The sequence below is a fragment of the Salvelinus fontinalis genome, chromosome 1, assembly GCF_029448725.1.
Source record: "Salvelinus fontinalis isolate EN_2023a chromosome 1, ASM2944872v1, whole genome shotgun sequence".
NCBI lineage: Eukaryota > Metazoa > Chordata > Actinopteri > Salmoniformes > Salmonidae > Salvelinus > Salvelinus fontinalis.
The window spans coordinates 84,772,406-84,795,563 of record NC_074665.1 but is presented as its reverse complement, the minus strand read 5'-3'; the positions used below and the strand labels follow the sequence as shown (position 1 = coordinate 84,795,563).

The window sequence follows — 23,158 nt, the reverse complement described above, 5'->3', positions numbered from 1 at the left end:
TCAACTCGCCAGCTATTGAATCATTCAACCAACAGTCAACTCGCCAGCTATTGAATCATTCAACCAACAGTCAACTCGCCAGCTATTGAATCATTCAACCAACAGTCAACTCGCCAGCTATTGAATCATTCAACCAACAGTCAACTCGCCAGCTATTGAATCATTCAACCAACAGTCAACTCGCCAGCTATTGAATCATTCAACCAACAGTCAACTCGCCAGCTATTGAATCATTCAACCAACAGTCAACTCGCCAGCTATTGAATCATTCAACCAACAGTCAACTCGCCAGCTATTGAATCATTCAACCAACAGTCAACTCGCCAGCTATTGAATCATTCAACCAACAGTCAACTCGCCAGCTATTGAATCATTCAACCAACAGTCAACTCGCCAGCTATTGAATCATTCAACCAACAGTCAACTCGCCAGCTATTGAATCATTCAACCAACAGTCAACTCGCCAGCTATTGAATCATTCAACCAACAGTCAACTCGCCAGCTATTGAATCATTCAACCAGTCATGTGGGAAATTTAATGTCGCGGATTGCAACTGCACTGTGTTGGCAGATTTTTATGACACTTTGCAGATTAATCTGAGCCAAAATCCCACTAAATTCTACTAAAAGGAGCCCAAATGTCAATTATGACAACTGCCCAAATTAAAGTTTATTTGTCACGTGCGCCGAATACAACACATGTAGACCTTACAGTGAAATGCTTACTTACAGGCTCTAACCAATGGTGTGGGGGAAAAAGGTGTGTGTGTGTGTGTGTGTGTGTGTGTGTGTGTGTGGGTAAAGAAATAAAACAACAGTAAAAAGACATTTGGTTAGATGTTCAGGAGTCTAATGGCTTGGGGGTAAAAACTGTTGAGAAGCCTTTTTGTCCTAGACTTGGCACTCCGGTACCGCTTGCCATGCGGTAGTAGAGAACAGTCTATGACTGGGATGGCTGGGGTCTTTGACAATTTTTAGGGCCTTCCTCTGACACCGCCTGGTGTAGAGGTCCTGGATGGCAGGCAGCAGTGCCCCAGGGATGTACTGGGCCGTACGCACTACCCTCTGAAGTACCTTGCGGTCGGAGCCCGAGCAATTGCTGTACCAGGCAGTGATGCAACCGGTTAGGATGCTGTCGATGTTGCAGCTGTAGAACTTTTTGAGGATCTCATGCCAAATCTTTTTAGTTTCCTGAGGGGGAATAGGCTTTGTCGTGCCCTCTTCACGACTGTCTTGGTGTGCTTGCAACATGTTAGTTTGTTGTTGATGTGGACACCAAGGAATTTGAAGCTCTCAACCTGCTCCACTACAGCCCCGTCAATGAGAATGGGGACGTGCTCCTTTTCCTGTAGTCCACAATCATCTCCTTAGTCTTGGTGACGTTGAGGGATAGGTTGTTATTCTGGCACCACCCGGCCAGGTCTCTGACCTCCTCCCTATAGGCTGTCTCGTCGTTGTCGGTGATCAGGCCTACCACTATTGTGTCGTCAGCAAACTTAATGATGGTGTTGGAGTCGTGCCTGGCCATGCAGTCGTGGGTGAGCAGGGAGTACAGGAGGGGACTGAGCACGCACCCCTGGGGAGCTCCAGTGTTGAGGATCAGCGTGGCAGATGTGTTGCTATCTACCCTCACCACCTGGGGGCGGCCTGTCAGGAAGTCCAGGATCCAGTTGCAGAGGGAGGTGTTTAGTCCCAGGATCCTTAGCTTGGTGATGAGCTTTGAGGGTACTATGGTGTTGAACGCTGAGTTGTAGTCAATGAACAGCATTCTCACATAGGTGTTCCTTTTGTCCAGGTGGGAAAGGGCAGTGTGGAGTGCAATAGAGATTGCATCATCTGTGGATCTGTTTGTGTGGTATGCAAATTGGAGTGGGTCTAGGGTTTCTGGGATAATGGTGTTGATGTGAGCCATTACCAGCCTTTAAAGCACTTCATGGCTACAGACGTGAGTGCCACTGGTCTGTAGTCAATTAGGCAGGTTGCCTTTGTTCTTGTGCACAGGGACAATGGCGGTCTGCTTGAAACATGTTGGTATTACAGACTCAATCAGGGACATGTTGAAAATGTCAGTGAAGACACCTGCCAGTTGGTCAGCACATGTTCGGAGCACACGTCCTGGTGATCCGTCTGGCCCCGCAGCCTTGTGTATGTTGACCTGTTTAAAGGTCTTACTCACGGCGGCTACGGAGAGTGTGATCACACAGTCGTCCGGAACAGCTGATGCTCTCATGCATGCCTCAGTGTTGCTTGCCTCGAAGTGAGCATAGAAGTGATTTAGCTCGTCTGGTAGGCTTGTGCCACTGGGCAGCTCGCGGCTGTGCTTCCCTTTTGTAGTCTGTAATAGTTTGCAAGCCCTGCCACATCCGACGAGCGTCGGAGCCGGTGTAGTATGATTCAATCTTAGCCCTGTATTGACGCTTTGCCTGTTTGATGGTTCGTCGCAGGGCATAGCGGGATTTCTTGTAAGCTTCCGGGTTAGAGTCCCGCACCTTGAAAGCGGCAGCTCTACCCTTTAGCTCAGTGCGAATGTTGCCTGTAATCCATGGCTTCTGGTTGGGGTATGAACATACAGTCACCGTGGGGACGACGTCCTCAATGCACTTATTGATAAAGCCAGTGACTGATGTGGTGTACTCCTCAATGTCATCGGAAGAATCCCGGAACATGTTCCAGTCTGTGATAGCAAAGCAGTCTTGTAGTTTAGCATCTGCTTCATCTGACTTTTTTTTTTATAGACCGAGTCACTGGTGCTTCCTGCTTTTAATTTTTGCTTGTAAGCAGGAATCGGGAGGATAGAGTTGTGGTCGGATTAACGAAATGGAGGGCGAGGGAGAGCTTTGTACGCGTCTCTGTTTGTGGAGTACAGGTGATCTAGAATTTTTTTCCCTCTGGTTGCACATTTAACATGTTGATAGAGATTTGGTAGAACTGATTTAAGTTTCCCTGCATTAAAGTCTACGGCAACACTAACTGTAGGAGAGGTCTCTTAGACAGAATGCTCACTAGGGGGGATTGCGAGGTTATGTATTGGTGTAAATTAGAGATGCCTGATACAGTATATTTCATAGCAAATGCACCAATATATAATACCTGCCAGAGGAGGCTGGAGGGAGACGCTATTGGAGGACGGGCTCATTGTAATGGCTGGAATGGAATTTTATAGAACGGTATAAAACACATCATGCATATGGAAACCATATGTTTGACTCTGTTCCATTAATTCCATTCCAGCCATTACAATGAGCCCATCCTCCTATAGCTCCTCCCACCAGTCTCCACTGATACCTGTAGATTCTACAGAAAAACATTGTATGCTGTTACTCTGTATGTTCTAATCTATGACAATGTTCTGTTCAGCTTTTCAGCAGGGAAGGCCTCTGTGGTGGAGTCTGAGGATAACGTCAACAACAGAACCAGGAAGTACTGACTTGAACCTGGATGCCAAAAAACCACAGCCATGTGCTCCATGAACAATCCAAACTGGGTGACCTTCGAGGATGAGTGTACTACATCTACGTCCCCTTCTTTTGCCTCAACACCCCTGAAGATCCCAGGGAGTGGGACAAAGTTGGCCTTAACACCACTGAAGTCACCAGGGGCAAAGATAGGGTCACCCCCTTCCTATGCCTCTACAGCTCTGAAGACACACCCAGGTAGTGTGACAACGACAGGGTTAAAGACAGTCCCCCGTCCCAATGGCCTAAAGCTGGTACTGCCCCCATTGGGAGATCCATCCCGGAGCTTCAGCAGTTCCCTTGAATTCAGCTCCCCTCCAATGCATTTTAACATCAATGGAAGTTCCTGTGTGCCCTACAACACTCCTCTCTGCACGCCGGTAAGGGAGGCTCCTCCTAGCAGTGCATTACCTTTCCATTGCAGGTCCTGGGATCAGCACGACTTCTTCCGTAGTTTCTCTAGTTCTGCCTCTGCCACCATGCATTCTTCTTCTCCCCCAGGCCTAGACCAGGCCACCCACACAGGCACCACCCCACATCCCCAGAGTGACGTCTCTGTCTCCGATGGCCCCGGTCCCTTCCCCTCCTTCCAGGGGGACCCGGGGCATTTCAACCCATTCTGGGAGGGGGCTGGTGGGCATAGTATGGACTCTGGGAGCTCCTCTTCCGACTCTGAGGGTGAAGGTTCTAGTCTGCCTCGCTTCTTCATCCAGCCGAAAGACAGCAACGATCCTCCTCGACCAGACCACCTCCAGAGCTCCTACTCCTACATCTGCCACAAGCTGGAGGGCCTGCGGGCCGAGGAAGACAATGACACAGAGGAAGGAGTAGGGATGGATAGAGGGGGGAGGAGAGGAGTAAGAGACAAGGAGGACGTCAGGGAGGGACCATCAGCAGCCTTTGTCTCTCACAGTCTGTTCCGTAGCGAGAAGAGAGACGGCTGGTCTTTAATGCTGAGGATCCCAGAGAAGAAAAGCCGAATGTCGTCCCGACAGTGGGGCCCCATTTACCTGCGTCTGCTGTCTGGAGGGGTGCTCCAGATGTACTATGAGAAAGGACTGGAGAAGCCCTTCAAAGAGTTCCAGCTGCAGCCTCACTGCAGGTTGTCAGATCTCAAGCTGGAGAGCAACGGAGAGCCTCGCAAGATCCAGACAGTGAAGGTGGAGCACGTGTCTTACACAGAGAAGAAGCGCTACAACCACAAGGTAAGAGGGCATTTTACTTCTTTTTTTTTTAAAAATCACTTTTTTATAAAAAACATGTTTTTAGCTTGGCGTTTAATCAACAATGTATAAAGTTTGATTTGATCTGAAGCTGGAGGTGTCCCACGAGGCTGAGGTGGAGCAGCTGCTGAAATTTGGAACCACGGAATACGGCGACATGGAGGATCTGTTAGAGACCATGGAGGAGGAGATTCTTAGGCTGACTCCGCCCCTGTCACAAAAACGGCACTACGAGGAACAGGAGATGACACTGCAGATCACAGACCACCTCTGGGTGCAGCTGGACAAGGTACATTTACTTCTTCTTTCACTACCATAAGATAGCACACAGTCTCTTCAGGAAATGTACCTAGTAGTTTGTGTAGTTCATTGGAATTTCAGCATTATTACAGGTCGTTATTAAAAACTCATGAATTACTTGCTGTTACTTATTATATACAAATTGAAAGCCTAAATAAGAAGGTTATACATTTCTATGAATGTCTTTTGATAAAATCATTCACAAAAATGACTCCTTACCTCCTGTTTTTGACATATTGCATGCTCCTTGGGGATCCTTTTTTTGCCACTCGAACTCTCATTGACTAAAATCTTAAAATAAATTTTAAGAACGGTGTGGTGATGGATCGGGCAGCCATGACAAGGATCCACTGCCTGGCGTTCCTCAACGGACCAGGGGAGTGTTTCCTGGCTCTCAACGACCTAGGGCTCCTCCGCTTCAACGCCAGCTACGGCTCTGGCTCTGAGGAGGTTGGGTGTTAGTTTCTTAACACAGATATCAACACATACATAGAATTTAGCCTGCATATCAAAAGACAACACAATTAGTAGAATCATCCAGGATGCCACAAAAAGGTTGACTTAGGTCTATTTCAATTGTGGTCCTTTAATTTCCATTGTGGTCTTTCAGGATGACCTCCTTGAGGGCTGGATGGAGATCAGTGACTGCCACTTCCACAAGTGCATCAATGACTTGGAGTTCCACAGGTCCCGGCTGCTCAAGTTCTCTCCTCCGGACGCCTGTAGAGTAGAACTGATGCGCTACAAGACGTTAGCCCTGGGAAGTACTAACCTACCGTTCTCCGTCAAAGCCGTGGTGACTGTCCAAGGGGCCTACGTGGAACTCCAAGCCTTTCTCAACATGTCAGCCACCTTCCCGTCATTTACCGGAGTGTCGGAGACTGAGCCGCTCTGCGAGAACGTTCTGATCCGTTTCCCGGTACCGGCGGACTGGGTGAAGGTGTCACGTACTGTGACGTTCCTACGACGGAAATCCCTGACAGCCAGGATAAACCGGAACGCGTGTCTGGGGACAGTCCTTGCTGTTGAATCACAGCCGGTCTTGCAGGTTACCGTGGGGACAGTCAAGTATGAGAATGTGTACTCGGCCATGGTGTGGAGGATCGACAGACTGCCTGCTAAGAACATGGGTAAGGACTAAGAGGAATAGTCTGGCTGTCTTTGATGATCGATTGATGATGTTCTATTTATAATCCCTGTTTGTATGGAATGCTGGCTTATTCTGATTTGGCTTGATTTTACATGTTACATTTACCGAAACATGTTTCAATATAAGCAATGTTAAAATGTAACTTATGTTCCCTAATCAGTTTAGCTAAAATACATCAACTCTTTATAGTATTAGGGTTTTTTATACTACAGCTTGGCTAAATAAATACTAAATCCTGTTTGCATTGTGCCAGAGGATGGAGACCTGTATCTTTCAGATTCTGCTCATAGTGCTCCCCCAAGTGGTAGAAACTACACAATCTCCCTTTTCCCTCTCACAGCAGTAGAAAATCCCCATACCTTCTCCTGTAAATTGGAGCTTGGTTCAGATCAGGAGATCCCCACTGACTGGTATGCGTTTGTCACGATGGAGTGTGAGATGGTGGGGGCCGTGGTCTCACAGACCAGAGTGACGTCACTGGGCACAGACAGTGACGTTCAGCCTCAGAAACATGTCACTGGTAGGACCCACTATCATTGTCAGGTAAGGGCTGAGATATTATTATATTAGATAACAAGTTTAATATCTATAATGTTTTGTATATATAATGCTGTTTAATATCTATAATGCTGTTGTTGATGTTATTTTTGTTAGTTCCAAAGCAGAATCATGATTTGCGACTTATTAGGGGAACTTGGTATATATTTCATCCAACACAATATTGTCTGATATAGCGTAGTTATTACTGTGACACCAGCTGACAAGGTTGGTCCCATACTGTCGTCTAGCAAACTCTTCTATCGTTGTCCTGCTCCACTGGGCACACACTGGTTGAATCAACGTCGTTTCCACGTCATGTCAATCAAATGATGTTGAACCAACGTTGAATAGATGTTGAATTGGGGGTATTCCATAATGAAACTAAACCATATTGGTCTGTCCTTTTTCTAGGTGGAAATTGAGAAGAAGTGGATTGAGACAGAAGCACAGGGGCAATCAGGCTGCAAACCACAGTAGTGATGATGATCAAGCTTACAGGATCAAGTCTCACATTACCATACTTCCAAGTCTCGTTCATCGTGAGGAAGCCTTCGAATCGAGACTATACACAGGATGCTTTGATACAAGGACATCTTTAAAAGTGACATAACCTACATGTGGCTGATGAACACTTGTTTTTATATTGTATGTTCTTTATGGGCTCCCGAGTGGCGCAGCGTCTCAGTGGCACTGCGTCTCAGTGCTAGAGGCGTCAGACACCCTGGTTCAAATCCAGGCGGTATCACAACCGGCTGTGATTTGGAGTCCCATAGGGCCCAGCATCCTCCGGGTAGGTAGGGTGTCATTGTAAATAAAAATTTGTTCTTAACTGACTTGCCTAGTGAAATAATAAAGGTTAAAATAAAATCTAAAGGTACGTCTTATCACCTATAAGGCTGACATTCCATGATATTGTTTGGCCCTGTTGTATGTATGTATGTATGGATATTGTCATGTTATAACATAGCCTGGGTGCCAGACATGACAATTCTGTAAGGAGTTGGCAAGAGAGCTGAAACAGTCTGGCAGCCAGGCTAGGTGTAACCTACATAGAGGAATCGAAGTAGCCTACAAAAAAACAATTATTATTATTGCAGGAACGAAGAACCCAACACACAGCCCTACCATCACAATGCACTTTACAGTTCTCTCAGAAGATGATTTATTGACAGGAGGTTGCAGAAGCGCTTTATAAAAGAGGAAATACCTTGTAGACATTTAACACACTCACAGGGCCAGTTTCCCAGTCACAGATTAGACTAAGCCTTGTCCTGGACTAAAAAGCACTTTCAATGGAGGTTCTCATAGAGATTGCTTTACAAATTAAATCACATTTTATTGGTCACATACACGTGTTTAGCAGATGTTATTGCGTGTGTAGCGAAATGCTTGTGCTTCTAGCTCCGACAGTGCAGTAATATTTAACAAGTAATATCTAACAATTACACAACATGTACACACATCTAGTAAAGGAATGTAATTAAGAATATACAAATATATGGACGAGCAATGTCAGAGCGGCATAGAATGAGATACAGTATATACATATGAGATGGGTAATGCAAGATTGGTTGTTAGTCCAGGACAAGGCTCAATCTGTCTGAGAAACTACCCCATAGTGTTTAGGCTTATTTCCCAAAACTATTTGGAATGAATTTTCAATTTTAAGGAAAAATTAATAATAATTATAATTATATAAAATGTTGATCCCCTAATTTGTTGTTTAGCTAGTTAACCATGGCCTTTTTGCACAGCTAAGCATGCAAGCGCTCATCTCTTATTTTCCCATAGGTCAACATCATTGTAGTATGGTTATGTAATCCTAGAAATGCAGGAATGGTCTTCACTCACATATAAAACGATATAACAAAATGTATGTATGTGTATATGACTTCAGTGCTAGTTATAAATAAAACAAGTTGAATACATTTGCATTTTATGCATGCATTTGTGAGAAGGGGGAGGGGTTGAACAAATGTAGAGGTCAAAGGTCACACCTGTGTTGGAGTCGACAGCCTGCAGTTTGAAGTAGCTAGCTGTTATTAGTTATTTCAACCAAGGTGTGCTATATCAATGTCCACTTAGGAAAGAATGACCAAAACCACAGATCTGTTAATATTGACATAGAAAATTCCTGTCAATATTTTCTGTTTGTCTGCTAGCTAACGTTAGCTATTTTGCTTATCTCGCGCTAGCTAGCGAGACCAAGGCAGCCGATCATCTTAGACCCTCGAAATGCTATCAAATTCAAGTCATGTGGTAAGGAGCAAGTTGCCCATAAACGGATCATTATGTTGTTGTTTTGGTTACTTAGTAACTTGATAATGTGTCTCGACATAGCCATGTCACTAACTTTACTCTTCTTGATTGCCAAACTGTCAATTAGCCAAATAAGTAGTTAACGCTAGCTAACTTGTTTACATACTGTTAACTAGCTAACTAATGATCCTTCGTGCTTCCTTGTATCCTCCTTGAAAACCCTTCCAGCCGAAGCTCTACCTGTCCATCATAGATGATGTGATTGAGAGCATGCGGGAGGTGTTTCTGGATGAAGGACTGGAAGACCGTGTCCTTGATGACCTGAGACAGGTGAGTGGGACTTTACGTGGATCAAGGATTTTTGTAAGCATGATCTTCTCCCCCACGGCAGAGGCCGGCAGATGGCGATATCGACTCAATATCGCCAGCCTTTGTGGTACTTCTTCCCGTTCTTTTAGCTGACGTTAGTCCTCCCTGACTGGAATGACTTCACTTTGTTACACACAGTGGACTTAACTGCCTGCCGTCTTCACAAAAAATAACTGCATTCATGACGTATATAAATACTGCAGAATATACAGTATCACATTGAAGTGATGAAATCAAGAAAAGAGCATAGGTCCTACTGCAGTAATACTACTGCTGTGTAACTGGAACTGCAATCATATTTGGTATGGCTTATGTCAAATCAACTAACTAGCAAACCAACATTTAATCTGTAGCTCTGGGAGGCAAAGATTCTGCAGTCCAAAGCAGTGGATGGCTTGGCCCTCGTGAAGAACACCATCAACTCATCCAACTTTGTGCTGCAGCTCCCTCCAAACTATGGACAGAGTTTTACAAAACCTGCAGGTAATACGTTGGTAATGTTTTTATGTCCAAGGGTACTTCCCAATTATCTCTCCTTCCTCCCAAAGTGTTCACTTCCCTTCACTGGAATTGACTGAAAGGAAATATGGTGGAAACTCCCTCCATGCCTCCACCAATCCAATGCTTTTAGATTTGTTGGAAGAAGTGTAAGAGTGTAAACTTCAGGAACATTAGATCTTTTTGGGACGCACCCTAAGACCAACTCACCCATTGCTATCTAGGCCTATTTCACAAATCAATGAGTTGATCCACCATATCGGGTAATTGTTGCATTTTCTACAGTGTGTGAGTTAATCAGGCAAATTGATTATTGCATGCAGATTGCTATGTATTTAATTGATTAGCCTAATCATTCCTTTCCTCTTCCTCCTTTCATCCCCAGCCTCTATGGTGATCCCTGCCGGTCAACACGTCCAGAGTTTCACTGCTAAGGCAAGTTACACAAAACTGTCGTGCATAATATCTGCAAACCGCTGTTTGGAAGAATAGCCTACTGGCAGCCTGTAGACGAGAGGGCCTCATTTTGCAAATGACTATGAATTAAGACATATTTCCCGAAACTACTTGTCAATACTAGGCATCATATTAAGGTGTGGGACATTCATTGTTTCACAAGAAATAACTAGCAGGTCTATTATGCTCCAGCAGCTGGAATTTGTCCGTCCACAATTCACCAGTGGGAACATGGTGGTTCTCAGCACCAGACAACAGAAAGAGCTGGCCAGCACTATCCGGGAGATTGTTTGTGTGGAGATTACCTCTGCCCTCGACTTACCATTTAATACCGGTAAATTAATCATTGGCACTGCTAAAGTGGATACCTATTCAACCGAATTGGAAAGTCTGGAGAACAGTCATTGTGACAGATGTGTGATTCCATGACCTGGAAAGTGCAAGCTAAATTGGAAGGGATAATCCAACTCTTAAAATAAAACATGGAATTACTTAAGTCATTCCTGTAAATTCTATGTGTTGGTCATAGGACTTGAAATTGGTGTGGAAGCGGGCAACCCAACGTCCTTCATGAGCAATCTTTTCTATGAACTGTTCGGGAAGGAGAAGCTGGCTTTTTTGCCACTGTATAACATTGCGGGTTAACTCCTCAATGGCTCTCACTGTATACGGATCCATAGCTTTGAAGTCAAGTAGCAAATTGTTCACCTTGCAACAGCATTTGGGGGTCTGACCTATGCAGGGAAGAGGATCAGCATCTACCCAGACCTCAGTGCTGAATTGCTGAAACGGAGGGAGACCTACAATGAGGTGAGATCCCAGCTACTCGAGCACTCAAGCTAAACTTGAGATGCGGCTTCATCCACCTGGCAAAACTCATCTTGACCTTAGAACACACCACACATGTTTTCCACTGCCAAGGAAACTCAATACTTCTTGGAGAAGCACATCAAACTAAACACACAAGGGGACAAGCTGACTAATGGAACCCCATGACTGGCTCATTATTCAGATATTCTAGCCATGCACAATCATGCAGCCTAGCCTATGATATTGCCTATGGTTCAAGACATTTACACAGTGCTAACACCATGCCAATTAATGAACCCTACAGCTATCCTATGTTTGACTGTTTAGTCATTAGGCTTGCATATGTCATCTTTTGTTCATGTTCATTCGCTTTTCTTCATTACCCACCCTTCCTGGTCCAGTCTGCTAACTTCATTACCCACCCTTCCTGGTCCAGTCTGCTAACTTCATTACCCACGGCTTCCTGGTCCAGTCTGCTAACTTCATTACCCACGGCTTCCTGGTCCAGTCTGCTAACTTCATTACCCACCCTTCCTGGTCCAGTCTGCTAACTTCATTACCCACGGCTTCCTGGTCCAGTCTGCTAACTTCATTACCCACCCTTAATGGTGTGGCAGGTAGCCTAGTGGTTAGAGCGTTGGACTAGTAACCGAAAGGTTGCAAGATCGAATCTCCAAGCTGACAAGGTAAAAATCTGTCGTTCTGCCACTGTTCCTATCCTCTGCAGCAGAGGTAACTCTGGGTCTTCCTTTCATGTGGCGGTCCTCATGAGAGCCAGTTTCATCATAGCGCTTGATGGTTTTTGCGACTGCACTTGAAGAAACTTTCAAAGTTCTTAAAATTTTCTGGATTGACTGACCTTCATGTCTTAAAATAATGATGGACTGTCGTTTCTCTTTGCTTATTTGAGCTGTTCTTGCCATAGTATGGACTCTTTCATAGTTTTGATGTCTTCACTATTATTCTACAATGTAGAAAATAGTAAAAATAAAGAAACCGTTGAATGAGTGTGTGTCAACTTTTGACTTGTACTGCCACTCAAAACACAGAGTACATGTGGTATAAATGTAAGTGTGTAAATTGACATGAATATTGTAACTGTAACCCCACCCCTCAAATAAAGGAAATAAATGACTGCCTGTTGCATATATTTGATGTCTTTTATGTGGGATCTCGCTGCAGTTTCTCTTTTTCTGTGCCAAATACAGTAAGTAATGTCTTTCATTGAGGGGATCCAATATGTGTAAAGCATCTAATTGTGTTGCAGAACAACGGTGGGACACTGGCCACCTTCTCTCTTCCTCCCGGGATGACCTACCCAGTCCAGATCCCTGCAGGGGTCACACTGCAGACGGCCTCTGGTAAGAAGGGCCACAGCATGCATAAACCTCCATATGCACTCAAATGCTTTTTGACAAACTTAATTTAAAAAGAACACAAATCACTCTGTTTGAACACTTATAATATACACTCCTTTGATGTAGACACAGGTATGGTTCTGGGCAGAATTAATAATATATTAAAATGTGGTTTAGTCCCCATTTGGATACATGGCTATGGATACACATTTCTAGAATGGATCATTTTACTTATCGATTCCTCTCCTCTGCCTCCCTAAGGCCAGCTTTATAAGGTCAATGTCCCAGTGATGGTGACCCAGGCTCCAGCCGGTCATCGCCATCTCCCCCAGGCCCAACCCAGGCAAGGGTTACCTGTAGTGGAGTGGAGAGATCCCAGCTCAGCTTCCCAGCAGTCAGCCACAGTGGTCCCTTCTACTGTCCTAAAGACCATGGCCCTTCCGAAGACCGAACCTTTTTCCCCACAGCCTGTGGCTCCTCCCAGAGCTGATCCTCAGACCACAGAGCAGAGGAGCCTGATTCCTCCGGTCCAGGTGAATCACCATCTTGATGTTTTTATTGTAGCACTTTGGGTTTTTCAAATGTGTTTTACAAAAAAATGATGTATTATTCCCCAGCCACCTAATGAGAAGCCTTTGCTACCCCAACCTGTGGTCCAGCCCCCAGTTCAGAAGAATAATCTCATTCAGCAGCCACAGGTTCCTTCAGCTCAGGCAACCTTTTCTGGTCAGACTCTAGTGTCCTTCCAGCCCCCAGCCCAACTGCCATCTCGCCCCCCAGAGAGTCCCTTCGACAGTGGTGATTTCACTCTGGATGGGATTGATTTTGACAGTCCACAGCCACTAGACATGAGCCTGTCCTCCGGCTCCGCCCACATGCCAAGCCTTCAGGTAAATAATTCCACCATATCTTCATCAAACAGTCAACCATCTCATGTTATTAGTGGCAAGGCAGGGTACTGCTATATTTCAGAAGACATAGGCTTACTCACAAATGACACCCTATTCCCACTGCTTTTGATCATGGCCCATAGGGAGCTGGTCAAAAGTAGCGTACTATATATAAGGAAAAGGGTTCCATTTGAAAACAAGAGACCTGAGCCAAGGTTTAACATGCAGCTTATATAATCATGTTTGTTTTACCCAGGTCAAGATGGAGACGACCCTGTCTGAAGGGTCAGGGTTTATGGGTCAGGGGTCAGCGTTCGAGGCCAGCGAGATGGGGGTAGAGGAGATGGTGAAACAGGAGGATCATGTAGGAGCGGTGGCTGATATGACAACCCACCTAGAGGGTCTACCTGTGGATGCTACCAAGGTAAGACAGGCAATGGCAACTGGGACTAAGGCCCAATCCCTAGAACATTGTAGATTTGAGAGGATTTCATACTGTAGTTTTAAGCAATATGGTGAAACTCTCCCCTAACCTGTCAGAGGGCAAGGTGGAGTGTTTGTCATATTGCTAACGCCAGTCAAATTCTCAGATCGCCATAAGTATTTAGGGCATCTGGTCTCAATTGGTAGTTCATAACATCTCCTGTTCCATCTTCCACAGCTGGAGATGGCCCTGTTGAAAGACTACAACTACAATGATGCTCTGGCAGACATCATCCAGCTGGATGGGCCTGCAGACAGCAGCTCTGACGTGGAGGAGTTGGAAGGAGGTGTGTAGCATTGTCAACAATAGTTATGTTAGCCAAGGGAAGTGATTGCTTTGTTAGCTAACAATTGCTGCGTCATTCTAATAGGCTGCGTTTACACAGGCAGCTCAATTCTGATATTTTTTTCACTAATTGGTCTTTTGACAATCAGATCCGTTCTGAAAAAGATCTGAAAGATGTGAAAAAGCTGATGCGATTGGTCAAAAGATTAGAATGGTCTGCCTGTGTAAATGCAGCCATAGATGAGTTGAACAAGCTAAGAGTGTGGTTACAGGTGCGATGGGAGAAAATGAGTTCCTAGGCATGATGACTGTGGAGGCTCTCCAGGCCCTACAGGGGGTAGATGGCAGCAGTGATGATGGCATCTCCAGCTCCAGTGGTGACAGTGTGGGGATGGATGAAATCACAGTGGAAGAGGTAAGAAATGGCTATTGAGGAAAAGAGGTGCATCCTGTCCTTTTTGTTTTTCAAAATGACTATTTGGGTCTGGTTACCTGGACACAAATCAAGCCTCGGCCTGTTGGGTTACCTGGACACAGATCAAGCCTCGGCCTGTTGGGTTACCTGGACACAGATCAAGCCTCGGCCTGTTGGGTTACCTGGACACAGATCAAGCCTCGGCCTGTTGGGTTACCTGGACACAGATCAAGCCTCGGCCTGTTGGGTTACCTGGACACAGATCAAGCCTCGGCCTGTTGGGTTACCTGGACACAGATCAAGCCTCGGCCTGTTGGGTTACCTGGACACAGATCAAGCCTCGGCCTGTTGGGTTACCTGGACACAGATCAAGCCTCGGCCTGTTGGGTTACCTGGACACAGATCAAGCCTCGGCCTGTTGGGTTACCTGGACACAGATCAAGCCTCGGCCTGTTGGGTTACCTGGACACAGATCAAGCCTCGGCCTGTTGGGTTACCTGGACACAGATCAAGCCTCGGCCTGTTGGGTTACCTGGACACAGATCAAGCCTCGGCCTGGACAAACATGCATTTTAAATAGAGGATCTCTTTTGATAAGTCCCGATGCTGCTGAACCTGTACAAAAATCTGTAGATGGTGTTGCATCATTTGACAATAATCACCTAACAGTATTTGGGTCCTGCTATGCCTTATTGGCATGAACAAAACCAGAGATTAACCTTGTTTAAGTCAGTGTGCTGGAGGAGGATGTGAAGTCTGTTGGATTTCTTTGACTGCTGAGCAGCCTCTGAACATGTTGACTCTGCCTCTGAACATGTTGACTCTGCCTCTGAGCATGTTGACTCTGCCTCTGAACATGTTGACTCTGCCTCTGAACATGGTTGACTCTGCCTCTGAACATGGTTGACTCTGCCTCTGAACATGGTTGACTCTGCCTCTGAACATGGTTGACTCTGCCTCTGAACTTGGTTGACTCTGCCTCTGAACATGGTTGACTCTGCCTCTGAACATGGTTGACTCTGAACATGGTTGACTCTGAACATGGTTGACTCTGAACATGGTTGACTCTGAACATGGTTGACTCTGAACATGGTTGACTCTGAACATGGTTGACTCTGAACATGGTTGACTCTGAACATGGTTGACTCTGAACATGGTTGACTCTGAACATGGTTGACTCTGAACATGGTTGACTCTGAACATGGTTGACTCTGAACATGGTTGACTCTGCCTCTAAAAACTTGGTTGACTCTGCCTCTAAAAACTTGGTTGACTCTGCCTCTGACGTTTGTATTTGTATTTATTAGGGATCTCCATAGCAGCTACTCTTCCTGGGGTCCAAACATATTAAAATATGTTGACTGTGCCTCTGACACCTCACCACTATACAGAGCTGTCATTGACATCTGGGTTGAGCGTGTTTCAGATGGGGAATGCAAGGTTGAACTATGTTCTGCTTGTTCTATAAATCAAAACAACTAAATACCTTAGTAGACATTTTTATCCAAAGCCATAAAGTGTCTGCATTTTCAGTACTTGATCCCACAACCTTGGTGCTAATCATGAGCATCCAGTGTCCCATATAACTCTCTCCCTCCCCCCTCTTTATCTCTTAACTATTGCTCGCTCTCACCCTCTCTTTCTCTCTTACATCTCTCTCTCCCCGCCTCTTTCACTGTCCTCCTCTTTCTGTCCTCCTCTTTCTGTCCCGTCTTTCTTTCTCCCTCCCTGATAGGATCCTTTAAACTCTGGGGATGACGTGAGTGAGCAGGACATTCCTGATCTCTTTGACACTGACAATGTGATAGTGTGTCAGTATGATAAGGTATGCTTCAGCTTCCTAGTGTGTCAGAATGATAAGGTATGCCTCAGCTTCCTAGTGTGTCAGTATGATAAGGTATGCCTCAGCTTCCTAGTGTGTCAGTATGATAAGGTATGCCTCAGCTTCCTAGTGTGTCAGTATGATAAGGTATGCTTCAGCTTCCTAGTGTGTCAGTATGATAAGGTATGCCTCAGCTTCCTAGTGTGTCAGTATGATAAGGTATGCTTCAGCTTCCTAGTGTGTCAGTATGATAAGGTATGCCTCAGCTTCCTAGTGTGTCAGTATGATAAGGTATGCCTCAGCTTCCTAGTGTGTCAGTATGATAAGGTATGCCTCAGCTTCCTAGTGTGTCAGTATGATAAGGTATGCCTCAGCTTCCTAGTGTGTCAGTATGATAAGGTATGCCTCAGCTTCCTAGTGTGTCAGTATGATAAGGTATGCTTCAGCTTCCTAGTGTGTCAGTATGATAAGGTATGCTTCAGCTTCCTAGTGTGTCAGTATGATAAGGTATGCTTCAGCTTCCTAGTGTGTCAGTATGATAAGGTATGCCTCAGCTTCCTAGTGTGTCAGTATGATAAGGTATGCCTCAGCTTCCTAGTGTGTCAGTATGATAAGGTATGCCTCAGCTTCCTAGTGTGTCAGTATGATAAGGTATGCTTCAGCTTCCTAGTGTGTCAGTATGATAAGGTATGCTTCAGCTTCCTAGTGTGTCAGTATGATAAGGTATGCTTCAGCTTCCTAGTGTGTCAGTATGATAAGGTATGCCTCAGCTTCCTAGTGTGTCAGTATGATAAGGTATGCCTCAGCTTCCTAGTGGTGTAGATAAAGGAAGTTGATGTTTTATCTTTCATATTGATGATGGGTGTAACATATATTGATTAAACAATATTAAGATAGAATACAAGCATTTATTTCTGAACCTTTGATTTCTAATGACTTCCTGGTAAAAACAGATTTCTAATGACTGTATATAGTGTGTGTATTGTGTATGTATGACACACGCTACCGTTCAAAAGTTTGGGAAATTAAGGTTATTCCATGCAAGAAATTGCCAAGAAACTTAAGATCTCGTACAACCCTGTGTAGTACTCCCTTCACAGAACAGCGCAAACTGTCTCTAACCAGAATAGAAAGAGGAGTGGGGGGTCCCGGTGCACAACTGAGCAAGAGGACAATCACATTAGTGTCTAGTTTGAGAAACGGACACCTGACAAGTCCTCAACTGGCAGTTTCATTAAATAGTACCCGCAAAACACCAGTCTCAACGTCAACAGTGAAGAGGTGACTCCGGGATGCTGGCCTTCTAGTCAGAGTTCCTCTGTCCAATGTGTGTGTTCTTTTGCCCATCTTAATCTTTTATTTTTATTGGCCAGTCTGAGATATGGCTTTTACTTTGAAACTTCCTCGAAGGCCAGCATCCTGGAGTCACCTCTTCACTGTCGACGTTGTGACTGGTGTTTTGCGGGTACTATTTGAAGGGAGTAGTACACAGCATTGTACGAGATCTTCAGTTATATATATTTTCATTGCTTTTTATACTTTCAAGATTGATTGATCAATGTTCATGCTTTCTAATGACTGTATAGTAATGATATACTGTGTGTTTGTTACCACTTCAGATTCACCGCAGTAAGAACCGGTGGAAGTTCTATCTGAAGGATGGGGTGATGTGTTATGGAGGAAAGGACTATGTCTTCTCAAAGGCTGTCGGCGAGGCAGAGTGGTGACTGGGTTTATGTTATGTTCCAATGTCCACACTAGAATAGTTCAGAGGCGAAGAGGGGTTCTGTAAAATACCTCTTGGGATGCAATGATAGTACATTCTAAGTAGCATACTAGTGTGAATATTGGAACAGAACCTTGGTCTGTATTTCACCCATGTGGATACAGCCTTGACTTAGTCTTAAATGTGTCCAACGAGGCGCATAAAACATGAATAATATCATTTGAAGTTAATGGAGAAAACCACAGTTGTTCAGTGAGCTAGAAAATACAAGAATCTATGCAGTTCTAATCTGAAGAAAAATGTCTGGACGAGTAATGTGTCCGTCCCACACGGCAACCTGTTCCTTATATAGTGCACTACTTTTCACCAGCCACCACAATGCATTAAGGGCTTTTTGAGTTGTTAATTTTGTTTCTGTAACTATTTATTTATATTTTTGTATTTGTTGTGTAATGCCATTAAAGGCGCACTAAGTTGGTCCAAACGCAGAGCGTAGAAATTTTTAATAGTGCTCTCTTTATATGTACCAAATTCATTCATGGTATGGTTGCCTGGTCGGAAATGTAAATTCAAATACCTTATTCTGTTTTCACTGACAATGTAAGCATTTAATATGAACCCTGCTGTTGTTTAGTATTTGAAGGTGAATGTACATATAGAGTAGGAAAAATGTCACTTCATAGCTATTTTCCCATCCAATTAGCAACAGATTTTCATGTGAAGATTCAAAAATCCTCTTTATGAAATATGCACATTTTCCCACCAATGGGGTTTCCACCACTATGATTTGTTGCGGATAATAATCAGTGCGTGATGACAGTGCACACAATGTACATTTCATGTACCGAATAAAAATCTAAAGTTCAATGTGTTTCCATCGCATTTTCAACTCCACCGATTTAGTTTTGTCACAAGCTGTTTGTTTTTTAAACATGTGCTCTAGGCGACCAGTGGTGAAAAAAGTACCAATTATCAGACTTGAGTAAAAGTAAAGTTACCTTAATAGAAAATGACTCAAGTGAAAGTCACCCAGTAAAATACTACTTGAGCAAAAGTCTAAAAGTATTTGCTTTTAAATATACTAAAGTATCAAAAGTAATTGTAAAAATATACTAGAGTATCAAGTTAGTATAAATCATTTCAAATGGCTTTTTATTTTTTTTACAGATAGCCAGAGGCACATTCCAACACTCAGACATCATTTACAAACGAAGCATTTGTTTTTAGTGAGTCTACCAGATCAGATTCAGTAGGGATGCCCAGGGAAGTTCTCTTGATTAGTGCGGGAATTATACGATTTTCCTGTCCAAATGTAATTAGTACTCTTGGGTGTGAGAGAAAATGTATGGAGTACAAAGTACATACATTTCCTTAGGAATGTAGTGAATTAGAAGTCCAAAATAAATAGTAAAGTACAGATACCCCCAAAAACGAATTTAAAGTATATTTACACCACTGTAGCCAACAGATCGCAAATAGTGTAGGCTAGTCTACATGAGATCATGGATAAGAGCGAGAACATTTTTGTCAAACAGCAGTCAAGCATCGATCAATCCCTCAATATTTATTCTGAAGGAGCATCAATATCACCGTGCACTTCTACCACCCTGTGAAGTTCATTACTTTCATCTGTAGCCTAATAAACTGCATGCTTTCCCGACTCCTAGTGGGATGATCACACACCATATCATGTGACTCCAAGTTTTCTTCCATAAGATGGTTATTATATCCATATCTGCGCATAAAAGCATTTCCACCGCTATTTCTTGCATAATTAAATTTAGAGTCTAAGATCCCACAATGTCCAACGAACAAATAATCTGTCTGCATTTAACATTTTTTACTGAAACTTCCTGTATCTTTGACAGCTGTTGTGATTTTATTTTTTATTTGCGGTATGACTAACCACATTTCATTCTAGTTATGTGAGTGATGTTCACAATGCATACATTGGTTTAAATGTTCACAGGTTGGTATTCTGCTAAGGCCGTACTGGTCAGCATGTTCTCCAGGTAGTCGCCACTGACTTTTCTATAGTAAATGTTCCAGCACACACACACCTCAAGGGCTGGGCCCATGTTGACATTAAGACACAGAATCACCACTGTGACTGTCCATGCTGCTCTGTTCTGGAGTCTTCTCTGTTTTGGTAGAGTTTGGTTAGCGTAGCTAGCTACATTAGCTTATTAGGTGGATCTCACATTTCACTGTTAGTGGAACACACACTCATTGGAAGAAACTTGCAGTAAGGAGAAACTCAAGGAATACTACTGAAACTCAACAAACATTGGGAAAATAGACATTGGGTACTATAGTTGGGCTGATTCTTGAATCCCATTATTGTGGCAGTAAAGGGGACTAAAGGGAAAAGGTTATGGGAAATGGATGCTTTACAATATGTGTCCTAAATGCCACCGTATTCCCTATATAGTGCACTAATGACTAGGGCCCTATATGGAATAGGTTGCCATTTGGGACATAACCTGTCTTTGCATACAGGTTCATGTGATCAAACATTTTAGCTGCTCAGCTTAATTGAAAGCCAAACAGAAAGTTTAGCAAATAGCAGAAAGTCAATTTCCATTACGTACAACTCCCAATAAAATCAATTATTGAGATTGAGTCAATTCTGGTTAAATTCTCTATGCAACACACAGATTCTTGGGATAGGGCAGAGTCAATGGAGACATCAACTGGGTACAACGCCAGGGAAACACATCTCACACACACAGAATTACAAAAATATAGTTTATTACAAGTTTCAATTAAACATAAGGGAAATGCACATGTGAGGACATTACTATGAGCAACCAATGCATCAGACTTAAGGCAAATACAAACTGGCCTTCCCCTTTAAAATGTACACAAATACAAATTGGCCTCCCCTTTAAAATGTACATAAATACAAACTGGCCTTCCCCTATAAAATGTACACATGCAAACTGACCTTCCCCTTTAAAATGTACACAAATACAAATTGGCCTTCCCCTATAAAATGTACACATATACACACTGGCCTTCCCCTTTAAAATGTACACAAGGAAAAATACAATACAAGCAATGAAAAGGTTGTGCTATAACTTGTTGGGCTCCAAGCTGCCACACCAAGTTACAAACAATGCACTTTACTTTTTACATTATTACGCTCAACAACAATACTCTAAAACACGTTCACGCCAAACCAGCATGGCAGCTTGGAGCCCGGCAGCAGCTCCCTCCCTATGGCCCAGAGAACTCCATGTGCTTGTCTTTTTAAAATTTTATTTAACCTTTATTCAACTGGGCAAGTCAGTTAAGAACAAATTATTATTTACAATGATGTCATTTACAATGACGGGAAAGGGGGATACCTAGTCAGTTGTACAACTGAATGCATTCAACTGAAATGTGTCTTCCGCATTTAACCCAACCCCTCTGAATCAGAGAGGTGCGGGGGGCTGCCGTAATCGACAAGCGAGGGGCACAGATGCTCAATCATCTTGTTACAGCAGAGATTAAGGCTATGGCCACATTGAGGCGTGGCTTGTGCAAGCCGGAAAAACTCATAGGAGCAGGAGCCTCTCTTATTTCTGTAGTGTGAGGCAGCTTAATGTACAGTACAACCCCTGGACAGGACGCTAGCCTATCACAGGGCCTGAACAAGGAGATGCATAAACAAGGATGAAATTGTATATGACGTACATCATTGTCCGTTTTTCTTCATCAAAAGTTTAACTCCTCTCTACTTTTTGAATTGAATGCTTTGTGTATTTTTGACAGACAATCTGTTGTCATTCATCCGGCAACAGATGACTCCCATTGAAAAACCATTGGCTCAATCTGGAATTTTCAGGGTGTGTTCTCTGCCCAGGCGTTGCTGACGCATGCCAGATCTTACAACGTCTGGATAGGCATTTTACGTATTAGCTAACCACATATGTTAGAGATCTGTCAGTTGACGACACAATCGATGATGTGGCATGCAGCCATTGGTTGATGCAACGTCTGAGCAGGGCCACGCAACCAAAATCTCAATGTGGCTGTACCCTTAGTTCTGACTGGCTGAGACTAGTCAAGCACTCCACCTCCCTTGCTGAGGAAGCATCCCTGCATCTTGATGTGGTAGACATAGAACCTGAAAGAGTGAGGCTTTCTGGGGGATGTAGTCCTACCCTTAGGCGGTATAGTGTGTGTTGCCAGGTTCTGTGCCCTGTAGAACTCCTCTCTGGCATTGCAACAACTACAGCGACTCAACAATAGACATATATCCTTCCGAAATGCTCGAGTAAATATGGTGTAGAGGAAGGGGTTACAGAGGGAGTTGATTGGGTAGAAGAGGACGAGGAGGATCTTGGAGTGGGAGACGGTGATGAGGGGCATGCGGAGACCTGCCGAGATGGCAAAGAAGGAGATGGGTGCCATGCAGAGGAAGTCGGTGAAGATGAGGATGGCCATGCGCTTGGCGATCCTGGCGTCGCCGTGGCGGGTTGCTAGGTCGGGGTTGTGGATGGACATGTAGATACGTACATAGCAGTAGCAGACGATGATGAAGGCGGCGACGTTGAGGAGGAGGAGGGCTACAACATACACCTGCGAGGCTAGGGACTCGATGTCCATGGGCAGGCAGATCGACACCTGGAAGATAATCAAATATAAATATATATAAAGTCCTTTTTACAACAGCAATTGTCATTAAGTTATTTTACAGCGAAAATAAAAAGGCTGTGAATTTTCATCTACTATATACAGTGAGGGGGAAAAGTATTTGATCCCATGCTGATTTTGTACGTAAGCCCACTGATAAAGAAATGATCAGTCTATAATGTTAATGGTAGGTTTATTTGAACAGTGGAGAGACAGAATAACAACAAAATCCAGAAAAACTCATGTCAAAAATGTTATAAATTGATTTGCATTTTAATGAGGCAAATAAGTATTTGACCCCCTGCAAAACATTACTTATTACTTGGTGGCAAAACCCTTGTTGGAAATCACAGAGGTCAGATGTTTCTTGTAGTTGGCCACCGGGTTTGCACACATCTCAGGAGGGATTTTGTCCCACTACTCTTTGCAGATCTTCTTCATTAAGGTTTCGAGGCTGACGTTTGGCAACTCGAACATTCAGTTCCCTCCACAGAT

General features: G+C 44.0%; 2 protein-coding genes across 2 annotated transcripts in view; one reads left to right on the top strand and one right to left on the bottom strand.

Moving 5' to 3' along the window:
• Window positions 1-18,907, top strand: part of LOC129862867 (stonin-1-like) — a 29,845-nt gene extending 10,938 nt beyond the window's left edge. Inside the window, exons 2-17 of the mRNA XM_055934927.1 lie at window positions 3,358-4,660; window positions 4,770-4,967; window positions 5,288-5,428; window positions 5,589-6,108; window positions 6,469-6,671; window positions 9,156-9,257; window positions 9,650-9,779; window positions 10,180-10,229; window positions 12,328-12,421; window positions 12,680-12,951; window positions 13,036-13,308; window positions 13,565-13,732; window positions 13,970-14,078; window positions 14,350-14,492; window positions 16,228-16,317; window positions 17,934-18,907. Of these exons, the coding sequence (XP_055790902.1) occupies window positions 3,458-4,660; window positions 4,770-4,967; window positions 5,288-5,428; window positions 5,589-6,108; window positions 6,469-6,671; window positions 9,156-9,257; window positions 9,650-9,779; window positions 10,180-10,229; window positions 12,328-12,421; window positions 12,680-12,951; window positions 13,036-13,308; window positions 13,565-13,732; window positions 13,970-14,078; window positions 14,350-14,492; window positions 16,228-16,317; window positions 17,934-18,041 (3,804 nt within the window). The 5' untranslated portion in view covers window positions 3,358-3,457 and the 3' untranslated portion in view covers window positions 18,042-18,907. The remainder of the gene's footprint in view (window positions 1-3,357; window positions 4,661-4,769; window positions 4,968-5,287; window positions 5,429-5,588; window positions 6,109-6,468; window positions 6,672-9,155; window positions 9,258-9,649; window positions 9,780-10,179; window positions 10,230-12,327; window positions 12,422-12,679; window positions 12,952-13,035; window positions 13,309-13,564; window positions 13,733-13,969; window positions 14,079-14,349; window positions 14,493-16,227; window positions 16,318-17,933) is intronic.
• Window positions 18,908-20,841: 1,934 nt separating this feature from the next.
• The window catches only part of LOC129862859 (lutropin-choriogonadotropic hormone receptor-like), a 47,060-nt gene continuing 44,743 nt past the window's right edge, over window positions 20,842-23,158 (bottom strand). The window contains exon 14 of the mRNA XM_055934917.1: window positions 20,842-22,654. Coding sequence (XP_055790892.1) covers window positions 22,088-22,654 — 567 coding nt within the window. The 3' untranslated portion in view covers window positions 20,842-22,087. The remainder of the gene's footprint in view (window positions 22,655-23,158) is intronic.